This window comes from Pygoscelis adeliae, unplaced genomic scaffold, assembly GCF_000699105.1.
Source record: "Pygoscelis adeliae isolate BGI_AS28 unplaced genomic scaffold, ASM69910v1 Scaffold45, whole genome shotgun sequence".
Taxonomy (NCBI): domain Eukaryota; kingdom Metazoa; phylum Chordata; class Aves; order Sphenisciformes; family Spheniscidae; genus Pygoscelis; species Pygoscelis adeliae.
The window spans coordinates 6980455-6994238 of record NW_008825114.1 but is presented as its reverse complement, the minus strand read 5'-3'; the positions used below and the strand labels follow the sequence as shown (position 1 = coordinate 6994238).

At 37.8% G+C, this 13784-nt stretch overlaps 1 protein-coding gene across 2 annotated transcripts in view; it reads left to right on the top strand.

Annotated features, from left to right (window-relative positions):
• The window catches only part of PIP5K1B (phosphatidylinositol-4-phosphate 5-kinase, type I, beta), an 84031-nt gene that overhangs the window by 36508 nt on the left and 33739 nt on the right, over window positions 1–13784 (top strand). For both annotated transcript variants that reach the window (XM_009328076.1, XM_009328077.1), the window contains exons 7-10: window positions 9005–9216; window positions 11655–11738; window positions 11838–11886; window positions 12457–12541. In XM_009328076.1, coding sequence (XP_009326351.1) covers window positions 9005–9216; window positions 11655–11738; window positions 11838–11886; window positions 12457–12541 — 430 coding nt within the window. The remainder of the gene's footprint in view (window positions 1–9004; window positions 9217–11654; window positions 11739–11837; window positions 11887–12456; window positions 12542–13784) is intronic.

Below are 13784 nucleotides of genomic sequence, written 5' to 3'. Positions count from 1 at the left end.
GTCTGCTGCCACTGCATCACCCGCCCCATTCAGCAATGGGCCCATGTTTTCTTTGGTCAGCCTTTTACCACTAATATAGCAGTAGAAGCTCTTCTTTGTGCCTTTGACATCCCTTGCAAGTCTCAACTCTAGCTGAGCTTTGGCTTCCTTGACAATAATTGCCACCCCTACACGCCCAGGCAGTGTTTCTCAATTCCTCCTTTGTAGCCTGTCTGTACTCCCCCATCCTGTATGCTGCCTTTTCACATTCAAGCTGTGCTGTGGCTTCCTTGCTTAGCTGAGCTGACCTCCTGGTACATCTCCTCAGCTGACACAGAACACCTCATCAGCTGACACAGAGCACCATCCCCAGAGAAAGGCAGTAGCGGGTACAGCAGTGGTGGACCACTGCTGGAGTATCAGTTCTTGTCTGTCACACCTTCCTGCAGCTCTGATGAGGAGATGCATGATCTACATGGTTAGAGGACGGAGCTGAGTGGCTTGTGGCAATCTGTTGTGGGCTGATGCCTCCAGTAGCCACTTCAGATTGTCTACTTTGGGACAGGTACAGATTGATAGCATTCTCCAGCTCCTATGTCCCCTGCTTGTTATGTTCACACTCAAGGTGACACGGTCTGAAAGCTCTGCTCACAGACCATTTTGCACTTTTTGCACCTTAGCTAAACTAAGGAGTGTAACATTACAGTGTTCGTTAAGATGTACTATTCCTGAGTTGGTCGTACATACAATGTGCACAATTGAAAATTTGAACTAGCTTTCAAATTCCAGACTATTGCTGAGACGTCTTACAGCTCTCCTATCCTTGCCAGCAGGCACTATCACAGTTACTGGGGGCGGGGGGGATGAAGACAGGGGACACACTACAGGCAAATGGTACTGAAAATAAATAATTTCATTTGCCTGAATAGCTTTCCTAAAAATCTTTGCTTTGAAGCCTTATTCACTTCAGAGTGTTTTAATTTGTAAAGCCAATGTCCCTGTATTTTGTATCATGGTAAATACTGAGAGTATTGGAAGGTAGTTTCAATAGCTGTGATTTATTTTTAGTAATCATGCTGTTAGCTACTCTCATCGCTGTATAAAATTATGAATTATTAAAGAATAGAGCAGATTCTCCAATTTCCAAATAAAATTAGTCTTATAAATATTAACAGAAGCTGTTCTGCTCATGAATGAGGCCAAGATTTAAAAGCTTTACAGCACATAAGCAAGTACTAAGTAAAAACAAAGTCAGTAAAGACATTAAAGATAGTTTGAAGTGCATTTGGGGATTTCTTTTTTTTTTTTCTTAAAGGTGCAGAAAATTAAACTCCATGTCAAACTTAGCTGCTGTTATGTTTTGTTATAAACACCTAATCCTGCAAAAATTCTTTCTGTGTGGAGGAATACTTATGTGGGGCAAAGGATAAGCTATGGCACTAAATTAGGTGTTAGGTTCAAGTAACATTAGCACAACTCTGTGTGAGAAAGGCTAGAAATGCATTAATAGTAGTATTTTATTTTTCATAGTTGATACGGAATCGAAGTAAAGCTAGGCATCCATTATTACTTATGTGATCTTTACTGGAGCTATTAAGCAGTTTAATAAATACAAATTTCCTCTGTTCTGGGCGGAAGACACGGGGAAGACACCTGTTCTCTGTTACAAGGAATCCATAGTCCAAACACACAAGTAACAAAGTTTGTCTTTTGATCATGTTAAAAATGAAGATAGAGTTTTACAGAGGTCCATGTCAAACATTACTGTAGGAAAGGTACACCAGGACATCTCATTAGAATATGGTTCAGTGGTTTGATTATGAAAACACTCTTAGTATCTTCCCTATAATCCCTTAAAGTACAGAAGAACTGGTAACTGTTTATTAAAAGAAAAAAAAGAAGGAAGTCCCTTTTAAAACTGACAGTGTCATGGTTATACAGAGATATTATTCTACAAACTGTTTCTCATCCAGTTACCTAGCAAAGCATGTTAATATAACTTTAAACAAGAAACATGAATTGCAGGAGAATAAATAATCACAGGATTCTGTAGTTGTAAATCTTTGCTTCACACGCTCACACAGGTGCAGTATGTTCTTGAATGTCAACTAGTCATATGCAGGAATTTGGGGTATTCTATTAAAAATAGCCTGGTTGTGTTTTTCCCTTTCCATCTGCTGCTGAATCCAAGAGAAAAGAAAATTTGAAGGGGCTAAAAGGAGGAGCGCATGTAAATGCAGTTAGCTCTATTAACTAGGCAAATGGAAGAAAATTTTCCAAGTGCTGTTCCTCTTGCTCTTTACTTTGCTGTTAATGTCTGCTTAGTAAGATGTTTATCTGTATGCACTCAGATAACCTCTTTTTCTTAGTCAGTGGTCAATTCCCAGTATTTCTCCCTCCTCTTGCATAACACTTTTTCATGTATATAAATACCAGAGATGAAAAAACTGTCTATGCAAATCAAGCATTATTTATTTATGCTGAAACTTGGGATAAAATTCCCCAGCGAAATTGCAAAGACATGATATTCTAAAAACTGAAGTTAAGATTTGTTCCCCACCTAGAATTTACAAGAATTTATAGTCTCCACCAGAGTTTATAAAAGCACTAGTGATCTTCATTTGTTACTTAAGGATGCCTTTTTTCTTAATGAAGCATATTTAAGAACTGCCCTATAAACTCAAAACTAGTTCTTCTCAGTTAACTTGGTGACCTTAGGGATCCTGTGACACTTGTCACATTTAAAACTACATTAACAGATGTTGTTTTACACAAACAGACAAGGCAACTCACTGTAAAACTAGGGAATTTTGTCTTGCAGTAAGTAATTAGATTTTTCTGTCTCAATAGGAAGAGTATTTTTCGAGCTATCAGTTGAAGTGCTAATGACCTAAAAGTAGGCAAAGTATGCATCTTTTATGATCTCTTGCTGGGGATATGTCTTTCAAATTCATGAGGGTGGAAAAATAAGTTTCTTCTTCTCTCTGTAAATACAACTATTACTAAGAAGTGGGATTCAAATCATCTTTACTGTTTCCTTCTTCACCTCTATCCTTAAGGCATGTCTTACTCCAGATGAGGAAACCAAATCCTTTCCTGACAGATGAAGATTGACTGGGTGGTGTTCCTTCTGTGGCAGAACACTTAATTTTTATAGTGTAATTTTGCATTAGAAAAGTAAGAGAATTATTAGATGCCTCATAGGAGTATTGTCATGTATATAGCTAATATCTCCACACCATCTGGAGGACTAAAGTTTGTGAACACCATTTTTTGTCTGGTGGTCCGAGTAGGAGTTCGAGTCATGGGTGGTTTTTTTTTTTCTTTCTCATTGCTTAAAATTTTTCAAGACATGAAGGACAAAATGCATTGCTGCTAAGACTTATAAATAGAATTAGAAACCAAACAACAGAATTCAGCTTTCTGTATTATGGGATTCGCCTTCTGATAATTTTAAATGGAAATTGAGCCTATTTATTCCAAAGTTGCACTTTACCAGAATTATTATTTAGTTTGCTGTGATACTGTAATGTTTCTGCTTTGTTTTTTTCCTTTTCAGACTTTCAGTAGCAATGGTTGGAAATGATCCTGTTGCTGGAAAAGCAAAAGGCATAGTTCGTTAGGGGTGCTCTCTACATTCATAAGAATTTCTTGCAAGTGTTGAGGAATGTTCTAAACAAAAGTATGTGCTTACCCATTTTTCAGTTGTAAGTTAACATTAGAACAATCAATATATTGATATCTGTATTGCAAAATATCTGTTACAGAGGCAATGACAATTAATCCAATTGTGGTCATGCAGTTTTTAAGAACAACAAAATAATTTCAAGATGTTTTTACTAGTGAGAATAGAATGGCTTTTTAGAGTCTGCATTTTTCCTTTATTGTATTAGCAAAGAACACTATGGACTTTTCTAAGGAGATCACCTTTTAAAAGTGGCATTAATGGCCTGACTAACAAAGAAGCCTGCAAAGGCAAGAAAATTCAAAACTGAAGACAAAGAGGGTTATATCTCATAAATTTCAGGTCTGGGTATTATTTTCATCACTGCTGTTCTAGCCAGTTGCTGCAAAAGTCTCAAGCTTTATGGCATGAACACATATCTGTTTTGTGCTGAAGCAACTGTGACAGAGACCTTGTATGATCAAATTTATTCACTGGATTTTTCAAAACCCTTAGTCGTGGGAGGGGTTGTTGGTTTTCCTGTCTTTTTTCTACCTCAAAGGGTCTACGCAGATTATTCTTTAACCCAAATAATTTCAGTGACCCTTCAGTGTCCTTACAAACAGTAGTGTTGACACAACTTGAAGGAGTGTTGAACTGCAGCATGGGGCAGAAATAATAGGTGGCATGGCATGGAGGTGGAGAATGTGCTGATCTTAGATGAAGGGCCGCTTTGTCAGAAATGGTAGTTTGAGGAAAATGAGCATGGACTGATACTGCAGATCTCTTGTATCTCTATATATTATCACTCCTGTAGTATCAATTGAAATTCCCTATTTCTCTTTACTTCTACTTTGAAAATCAGAAACCAGATTGTAATTTTAGGAGTGTTAGTTAACCATATGTTTCAAGAATTCTGTTGAAATGGGAAGTGACTCCACATAGGCTTTGGTGGGTTGGTGATTTATTTTCTTGGGATAGATTGTTTCTAAACCAGAACCATCACTAGACATTTGACATTTGCGCACTTGTTTCTAAGAAATGCTTATTTTGCAAGATAGTCCTTTATTTTGTGGGATTTTTATATATCTCCTTATGTTGGAAAGTAAGTATTGATTTGGTGTAAAATCGGTCTTCTTTCTGTTATGTTAGTTCCTATGTTCCTTTTCCAAAATGTTTGTATGAGAGGAAGTGCTAGCTTGCATGGTTATCCTTTTAGTTTTTGCATTTCATAAGCTTGTGAAATTATATTTTTTTGAGTAGTGTTTTCCGTGGGTCTTTTATGAAAATCACCTGCTGACTTGAGTTGTTTTGCCTGGTTAGCAATGTGAATGCTGATTTCTCTGTCAGACAGTACACAGCTTGGGCTGGCTGCATCTAAAATAAAAATGACATTTCCATGGCAGAAATACTTGCTTTGCTCTATTAGTCACTGGCTGAGATAATTGAGTGTAACCATGTCTAGGATGATTTACAGAATGCTTTAACATCTGATTAGCTCAGAGAAAAGAAAATCTGATTCAGGGAGTTATTTTTCCATGTTCCGAAACAATGTATTTTGTGATGCCATTTCACTGGGGTTTTTATGTGCTATGAAAGCGAAGTAGCACTTAAGGCTAGAACGGGATGAGCGACACTAGCCATCTGGAAGTTGTCAGAGCAGCTAAAGCCAGCCTTTCAAGCAGCGCTTGGTGACCAAGTGACAACATCATGTTGACAGAATCTGTGTAGCTAGTGAAATAACACATCTATAAATACAAATGAGATGAACAATTTAATGTCAAGTTAATGAACTGAACATTTACTTGTCATTATCAAATACAGCACTTAATCATGCGGTGTACTAACAAATAAGAATATTCTTGCTGAAATTTTCCAGTGCCATTTTGCTAGCAAGGTGCATTTCAGAGTGGTTACATGAGTAAAGATTGAATTTCTCTCACTTTAAGGGTTGTATTTCTGGGGGTTAATGACAATTTCTGGTGATCTCACATGGATGACATCAGGTGTTTTACAGGAGACTCATTTTGCTATGACTATAGCTCTTTTAATACTGTGATTTGTTTTGAGTGGTTTTTCATTAGATTAGGATCTCATTTTGGTACCTTTGTAGCAAAAACTTGCTGCTGCTTCTCAAAAGCAGTTCCATCTAAAATCATCAAAGCTACTTGCAAGCAGCCCTCAACCCAGGAAAAGGCTTATGCCTTTTTGTGTTCTCATAGGATTCTGCATGTTCAGAAATAGCTTGATGTACTGCATTCTGTAACTTTTCCTTGGCGAACCAGATTAATTTGTACAACTGTCTGTGCAAAACGTTACTTACACATTTAAAAATAATAATGAATTAATATTTTAAATATTAATGATGATACATATGTGAGAACCCTGCAGATATATTCAGCTGGAAATCCCACTGACTGAAGTAAAACTTCTTCCGTAATACAGACTGAAGAGTTTGACATGAAGTAAGTTTTTGTTGTATGATGAAGTTTGAGATTCTTCCTTGTTATTCTCGTTAATTATTTCTTAGAATTTCTCAGAATTTTCTTAGAAACAAACGGGCAAGTAAAACATGCTTAGATCTGGTCAAAAGATGTGTATTTGCATTAGGAGTGGCTGTTTTGGTTATCAGATTTCTAAGAGGAGGTAATCAGAACTGTATATCGAACCAGTAGGCAGACAGAGGGACAGATCATATTACGATATCCTGAAGACACTTTGTAGACTGGACAATCTTGCCTCTGAGTAGGACCATGAATAGGGTGCCCGGGGGACAAGGGCTAGAGTTCATACGCTACCTGCTGTTTGTAAAAATGTGTACTGCAGTTAATCCATTGGATGTGCAGGTGTTTCAATTTCATAATGAACTGGAATAACAAAATAGCTACTTGTTTTTATGATGTTTTTCAGTAATCCTAGAACAAAGTTATAAATAGTCAAAGAGATTTTTAGTCCATTGTATAGTACAAGTAGTATGGGTTTAAGTGACAGTGGTGAATTGATGCAGTCAGAAAGATTAATTTTATCCCGTAAAAGGTCCCTGCGGAAGAAGCAGCAGCACATTGTACCACAGCCTTCCATGAGGCTACATCCAATCCTGGACGTAGGTTATGTAATTAGTGCAGTTAAATCATAATGTGTCTAATGTAATCTAATTCAAAAGGTGGTAAAGAATAGGTTGAAGGCAGAGCTGTCAGCAGTTATGTTTATAACTGTAAAATAAAAGTGGCAATCCTTTTTCCAAGCCTGACTAGCTGCTGTAATCTGCATAAACAGTGCTGCTGACTGTACTACTAAGGTAAGTATTTTTATAGAGGATGAATTGTATTATATTTTTTTTCAGCCTACCCAGAATCTACTTGTATTTGGCGCCAAACATCCACTGATTACATATTTTTAATGAATACATTCTATAGTAATTTCTTTTTGAGAAAGTCTGAGTGAAAGGTAGCAATAAGCAAGCAGTAAAGAAAATCCTAGAACTTATTTGGCACCAACTGTCTGTGCCTTTGTACCTGTCAGCTGCGCTGTTTTTGCAATCCTTGATGGTAAAACAGGAAGTTATTAGCCACCAGCATTCCCACACAATGCACAATAAAATTTCATTATCTTGTTTCAAGATGTATGGTAATTTAGAATATGCTTTTTTGTTGTGTCCTGAAACCCTGTGTGAGTTCTGTCATCAGAGGATGCTGTGGAGTACTCAGGGCCATACCTTAGCAGCCTTTTTCTTGTTGCATTTGAACTAACCCACCTCTGTGCAAGATTACTCTGAGCAAGATCAATCTACCATGTCTTCTAAACTCCTCCTTTGTGTCTGGAAATCTGAATGAGGCTACGCCTTTCTACACTTAGATTACAGGGTGTTATGCTTTGTTTCTTCACTTTAAATGCTTACAATGGTGCTAAAATTAAGACACCATGTTTCTCATGGAATATAAATGCCAGAGATTGAAAAGAATTCAGCTGTATTGTACATTTGGCTTCTTCTTAATATAATGAGTACATAAGAAATACAGATGGAGTGGAACAGAGCTTTCCTACCTCTTTGCCTATATACTTGGACATTGGAGTTAAAATTATCTCTGGGGATGTATTAATTTCCTCCTCCTACAATTTCGCAGACCTCTAGACCTTTCCTGTTGATGGCCAACAAATCTCATTTTAGATTTGCAAAATGTGTCTTAGAGTTCAGAAGCTATCTCAGTGTTTTGTGTAAAAATATTTATACTTTGATAGTCTTCATCAAAAAGACATACCTGAAGTTACTGCTCTTTATTTGTCATCTCTGCAAAATCACGTTGTTCTTGTTCACATAAAAAGATGTACTATTGCCTCTTGCTTCCGTTCCAAAAATTACACCTTTATCTTAGGGCATTGTGTACCAAAATGTGTCATGAATCATTGCTGAGCTGCATGAGGTAAAGGAGAGGTGAGTGGCACAGCATATCCTTCCTGGTTGCTACTGGTTTTTCTCTCTCCACTTAGCACTGCTGTTATGTAAGATATTTAACAGAGTTGCTGTCTGCTAACAGTTTGGTTATATTACTAGATGTGATCATAGCTTGTTTTACTTCACGTTAGCAAATTGACTTGAACTGTATTTCCTTTTATTGGCAGTATGCCAGACTTGATAATGATGTTACTGACTAGAAACTTATGACAGTACATGTGCAGGAAAGAAGAAAGGGAACTCGCCTACTGACAGAGGCAAAAATGGTTGGTAGAGCTAGAAGAGAAAGCTGGTTGGTTAAGTCATGCTTCAGAAATAAAGCTGCCTTTGCAGTTTAGATAGACCCTATTTAGCCTAATAAAGAGAGATGCATGATTTTTGTACCCAAATCCCATCAGCTTTTAATGAGAGGGTGGTAGCAAATGCTTTTTTTTACATTTGAAAGTTCTCCAAGAATGCTTTCTCGGTTATAAATAGGAGGTGGAGGGGAGGTAGGGTGTAGTCTAGGCAAAAATGCTCAGTGAAGTCTGGAATATGCATTAGAGGTGACTTTAAAAATGTCTGAAGTTCATAAGTATATGGCGGAACTATTAACTGATTATTTGCTATAAATAAAAAAGATGCTGACTGGACATAGCTTCCTTGGCTATAAAATAACGTTGGGTTACATTTCAGCTATGCATCTTTCTTTCCACTTGTAACAAGAGCATTGAGCTAATTAGATAACTAGCACTTTGACTTATGTGGGGCAGTAAAAGATTTTTGTTTCATTGCAATTTCACACATTTTCTTAATAGAAACTTATGCTTTGAAGGCCTGTTTTTACTTAGGTTTTCAAAATGCTGCTGTGTAATTCATATTGTATGTAGTCGTCTTTTGTTTCAGTACAGCCATTTCTTTGTTGATAGGTTCTAGAAAGTTTTAAGATCATGGATTACAGTCTGCTACTGGGCATCCACATACTGAACAGTAACATGAAGGAAAAAGAGGGAGAGAGTTCCCAGAGCGCATCGGATGCAAAACGTCCCGGAGGGCAGAAAGTTCTCTATTCCACAGCCATGGAGTCTATACAGGGCCCTGGGAAGTCGGGGGACTCCCTCACGACAGAGACAACAAACACGTATGTGCCATAACCTACTCTTAAGGTTACTATTAAAAGTTGCACATTCTGTTTCTTCAGTCTGTGCCACTTGGTATTAAGAGGCAAAACATTCAAGAGTACACTGCATTTCAGGAATTGAAAGATTAAGCCTTTTTTTTTTTTTCTTCCCAAAAGCTGGACCATCAGAATTTGCTGCAGAGCAGGAAATTAAAACATTGATTAGTAGATTGATCATCTTTAAATACACGATAGCAAATTCGGTTAGTTCAGAGTGACTTATGAATGCACAAGAGATGTTATGAGACAGCTATTACAAGAGTCCCAGGCATAATCTAATTTTAACTGGAAGCAGCCTGATGAGCCATAAGCAAAAACTATTTATTAACATTGAAATGGATATTCCTACAGTGGTTATTTTCATTTCAAAGTAATATACTGAATACGTAGAACTGTATCATCAACCACTGAAGTGCAGTCATATCTATGTGTGATATTTCCCGAGGTTAAGAACTGCTGTTCTCTAGCAAAAACTGCAGTAGAAATTTAAGTATATAGACGATAGTTATTCTGTTGTTTCCTTTGAAATACATTCAGTGCTAGTGAGAGCATTATGTTCACCATTCTCATTCTGTATAATCGGTCCTTCCTTATAATGAGGGTTTAATTTCAAATTAAGGATTTACTCTTCTCCTGGTTCTCAAGGGAGCTGTCTAGGTAAATACGACTAACGGTATAAAAACATGTGCTTAAACCTACAGCAAACAAATGGGAGAATTAGAACATTTAGCATTTATAGAGAGTTTCCAGATGTTCAGAGCTCTAGAATATAAATTAAACAGAGCTGAATTTCACTCAGTTTTTACAGCATTTCTCACATTCACGCAGAAGATGGTGAATGCTCTTGTATGGTGGCAGAGGTGTTGCACTGGCAGTTTTGGGGGGTGTTGGGGCTTGGTTTTGGTTTGTGTTTTTTAACTAAAAGCCAAAGCTGATTATATAGGTCATCCAAGAAAGTCCCTGTGGTTATTATGTATGGAAACCCACCCTGGGCTCCCACATCACGAGTTAATGTAGTGCTGCCCAGATCCTGACCGGTGCAGTACCGCTGCTGAAAGCCTGCTGCAGCAGTTGAGTGCTTCCTTGGCCCCTTGCACTATCTCCTCTCTCGTATTGACTTAACTGGTAGTGTGGCAAACCTCAGTGAGGTGGATGAAAATAAGCCTAGGTCTTACAAAAAAGACCCCTAGGTCAGTCTGCTGCTGTGGTTCATTGTAAGGCCATACAAGCATGAGGATGAGAATGGACACCCAGCAGCAGTAACTGCTGCTTGTACTGGATTGGATTTACAGTCATAGTTTCCAGGAAAAGCTGACAGAATATAGTTGTGTAAACCATTTAATGCTTCTGAATGTCTGACCAGTTAATTGAGGTGGAGTTTACGGTAACGGGGTTTTACAGTAATTTAAACTCCACTTGTTCTAATATGGTTTCCTTTGTGCCTAGAATAATAATAAAACTTCCCCCCTCCTGCCCCCCCCCCCCCAAAAAAAAAAAAAAAGATTGAGTAGATGGTAGCCCTGTTTTGTTGGGGGAAGGGACTGCTGTGCTTTAGTGGCAGAATGTGGAATATACTCTCAGCTATGTCTTTGGTAGCTGTTCTCAGGTGTGTATTATTTGTTTCTCAAACTGTTAAAAAAGATTTGGAGGTATTGCATGTATTGCATCTTCAGTCTCTTTTTCTTCTCGTTTTGTAGTGGGTCCATCAATGCCACAGAAGCTGACAAACTGAAAATTGGATTTCAGTTTCTGGTTCTAAAAACAATGGACCCTTTTCTCTAGGTGGTGGAGTAGGAAGAGAGGGTCTTAGGGATGAGCACCTTGTTCTTTAAGGTCATAGCTGAGTAAATACTCTGAATCAAGTGGAGATCCAGGCAGTCAGGCTTCTCAGCTTGATACTGTTACTTTTTCTGTCAGTAATCTGTCTGTAAAGAAATTTTGGAAAAGAACATACTTAATTTTTAGTGAAAACTATACTAAACAACCTTTTCATACTTGGAGTAATGTGCAGGCTCTCTACAGTTTTGTTACATGTCATCAATAAAGTGACAAAATTCTCCTTCAGCTAGGCAAAATTATTTTCCTTAGTAATAAACTGATGTATACATTTTTTCCATTTTTCAGATCATCTAAATATTTCCAATTCTATCTAAAAGTTATCCTAAAATACTCTTTGTTTATAATGGATATTTACCACTGGATCCCAGATACTTTAGGTTTGCTATATAAAATCAGTTGTATGCTAAGTGACTCACATTTGACTGCCTTTGCACTGTGGCATCTAGCTTTAATGTTGTGCCTGTTTCTTTGGGTTTGCAAGTGGGTACAGTTCACCTGCTAACTGATCATCAGAGATGTCTTAAAAGATAATCTAACTACATTTTTGTTGTTTCTCTCAGTATGGGAGGTATTCCAGCTAAAAGCCATAAAGGAGAAAAGCTGCTTCTATTTATGGGTATTATTGATATTCTCCAGTCTTACAGGTAAGTTGAATTTCAAGTTTTTATTGAATAAGCTATTCTGAAATTACTTATAAATGTGGAAATTTTATAAAGCAGTTCTGATTTTTTTTATATGCTTAGGTTAATGAAGAAGCTGGAACATTCTTGGAAAGCTCTTGTTTATGATGGGGTAAGTAACTTTTATTATTTTTTTTATCTGCTGATGTTTTAGCTAATGGAACTTTGACTTATGTTGACCAGAAAGAAGCTAGCTCCGGTGTATTTGTAATCTACCCATCACCATGTGGTGTAGTGTCTACCATCATCACAGGTTTGGGCTGTTGCTGAAATCTTTTAGGTCCATTTTCCAATGCATGCTCTGATTTTATTTGTTGACCTTTCAAAAAGCAATGAAAATTATCAGCTTGTCCTTTTAATTTTCACAAGACAATGGCCACTTAGCAGGACATTGATGAATCTGTAACTCAAAAATGTACATAATGTGAAAAAAAAAATTTCAAATGCTAGGAAGATTTTGCAGAATATGGCTGTATAATTCATAATTCATAATTTCATTAATGAAGTAGAAAAGTTCTTGAAGAATTAACCTTTATAAAGGAAAAACTTGTTAGGATTCACTTGTTTTGAGTATGCCTGAAATGTATGACGTAGTTTACCTGAGGTGTCCAGCTTGTTTCTTGTCAATTTACTTGTGATTTACTTATGGAAAATGTGACTGAGACCTTTTTCAATCTTGTAGGACACTGTTTCTGTTCACCGACCAAGTTTTTATGCAGACAGATTTTTAAAGTTTATGAGTACAAGAGTTTTCAAGAAAGTTCAAGGTAAGAAAGTTGTGACTTGTAAAAGTCATAATACCAAAAATATCTTTTAGATATTTTTATAATCATTACTTTATTACACTCCCGTCTTGGCAATAAAATAATTCTTTCTTCAACATCATGTAGCACTTACATTGCCAGAAGTTGAGTTTCTTCACTGGAGCTAATGGGATTGTACTCTTAACAGTAAAATTACAGAGAATTATTTGCTATGTATTTTTTGTTACATCAGGGGCATCTGAAGGTAAAACAGGTTCCCTTATATTAGCATTGATATAAAGATAAATTTCATGATCTAATGATGTGTCCAGTCCTGCATCTGTTATTCATAGGAATACACCCATTGATTTTAATTTATTTAACTTGCAAAAGATTGTATACATACCACATGCAGCATGTTTGAAAAGATAGGCATTCTTCCCTTTGATATGGATTTCTTCTGTGCTTTATCAAGGAAAAAAATCAGAAGTTGGATATTAATAAAGTCTTTTGTCTTTGTCACTATCACCTGTTTCTAGTTTTCCCTTCCATTTCTCCTTCCTTAATCTTTTGTTTCATTCTCAAGGGCAAGATACATACCACTATTAGCTACTTGCAGGGTGTGGTGGGTTGACCCTGGCTAGATGCCAGGTGCCCACCAAGCCGCTCAATGACTCCCTGTCCTCAACTGAACAGGGGGAGAAATATGTAACAAAAGGCTCGTGGGTCGAGATAAGGACAGGGAGATCACTCACCACATACCAATCACGGGCAAAACAGACTTGACTTGGGGAAATTAGTTTAATTTATTACCAATCAAATCAGAATAGGGTAATGAGAAATAAAATCAAATCTTAAAACACCTTCCCCCCACCCCTCCTTTCTTCCCAGGCTCAACTTCACTCCCAAATTCTCTACCTCCTCCACCCTAAGCAGCACAGGGGGATGGGGAATGGGGGTTGCGATCAGTTCATCACACATTGTCTCTGCCACTCCTTCCTCCTCAGGGGGAGGACTCATCACACTCTTCCCCTGCTCCAGTGTGGGGTCCCTTCCACGGGGTGCAGTCCTTCAGGAACAGACTGCTCCAGTGTGAGTCCCCCACAGGGTCACAAATCCTGCCGGCAAACTTGCTCCAGTGTGGGCTCCTCTCTCTCCACGGGTCCACAGGTCCTGTCAGGAGCCTGCTCCGGTGCAGGCTTCCCACGGGGCCACAGCCTCCTTTGGGTATCCACCTGCTCTGGCGTGGGGTCCTCCCTAGCGTGCC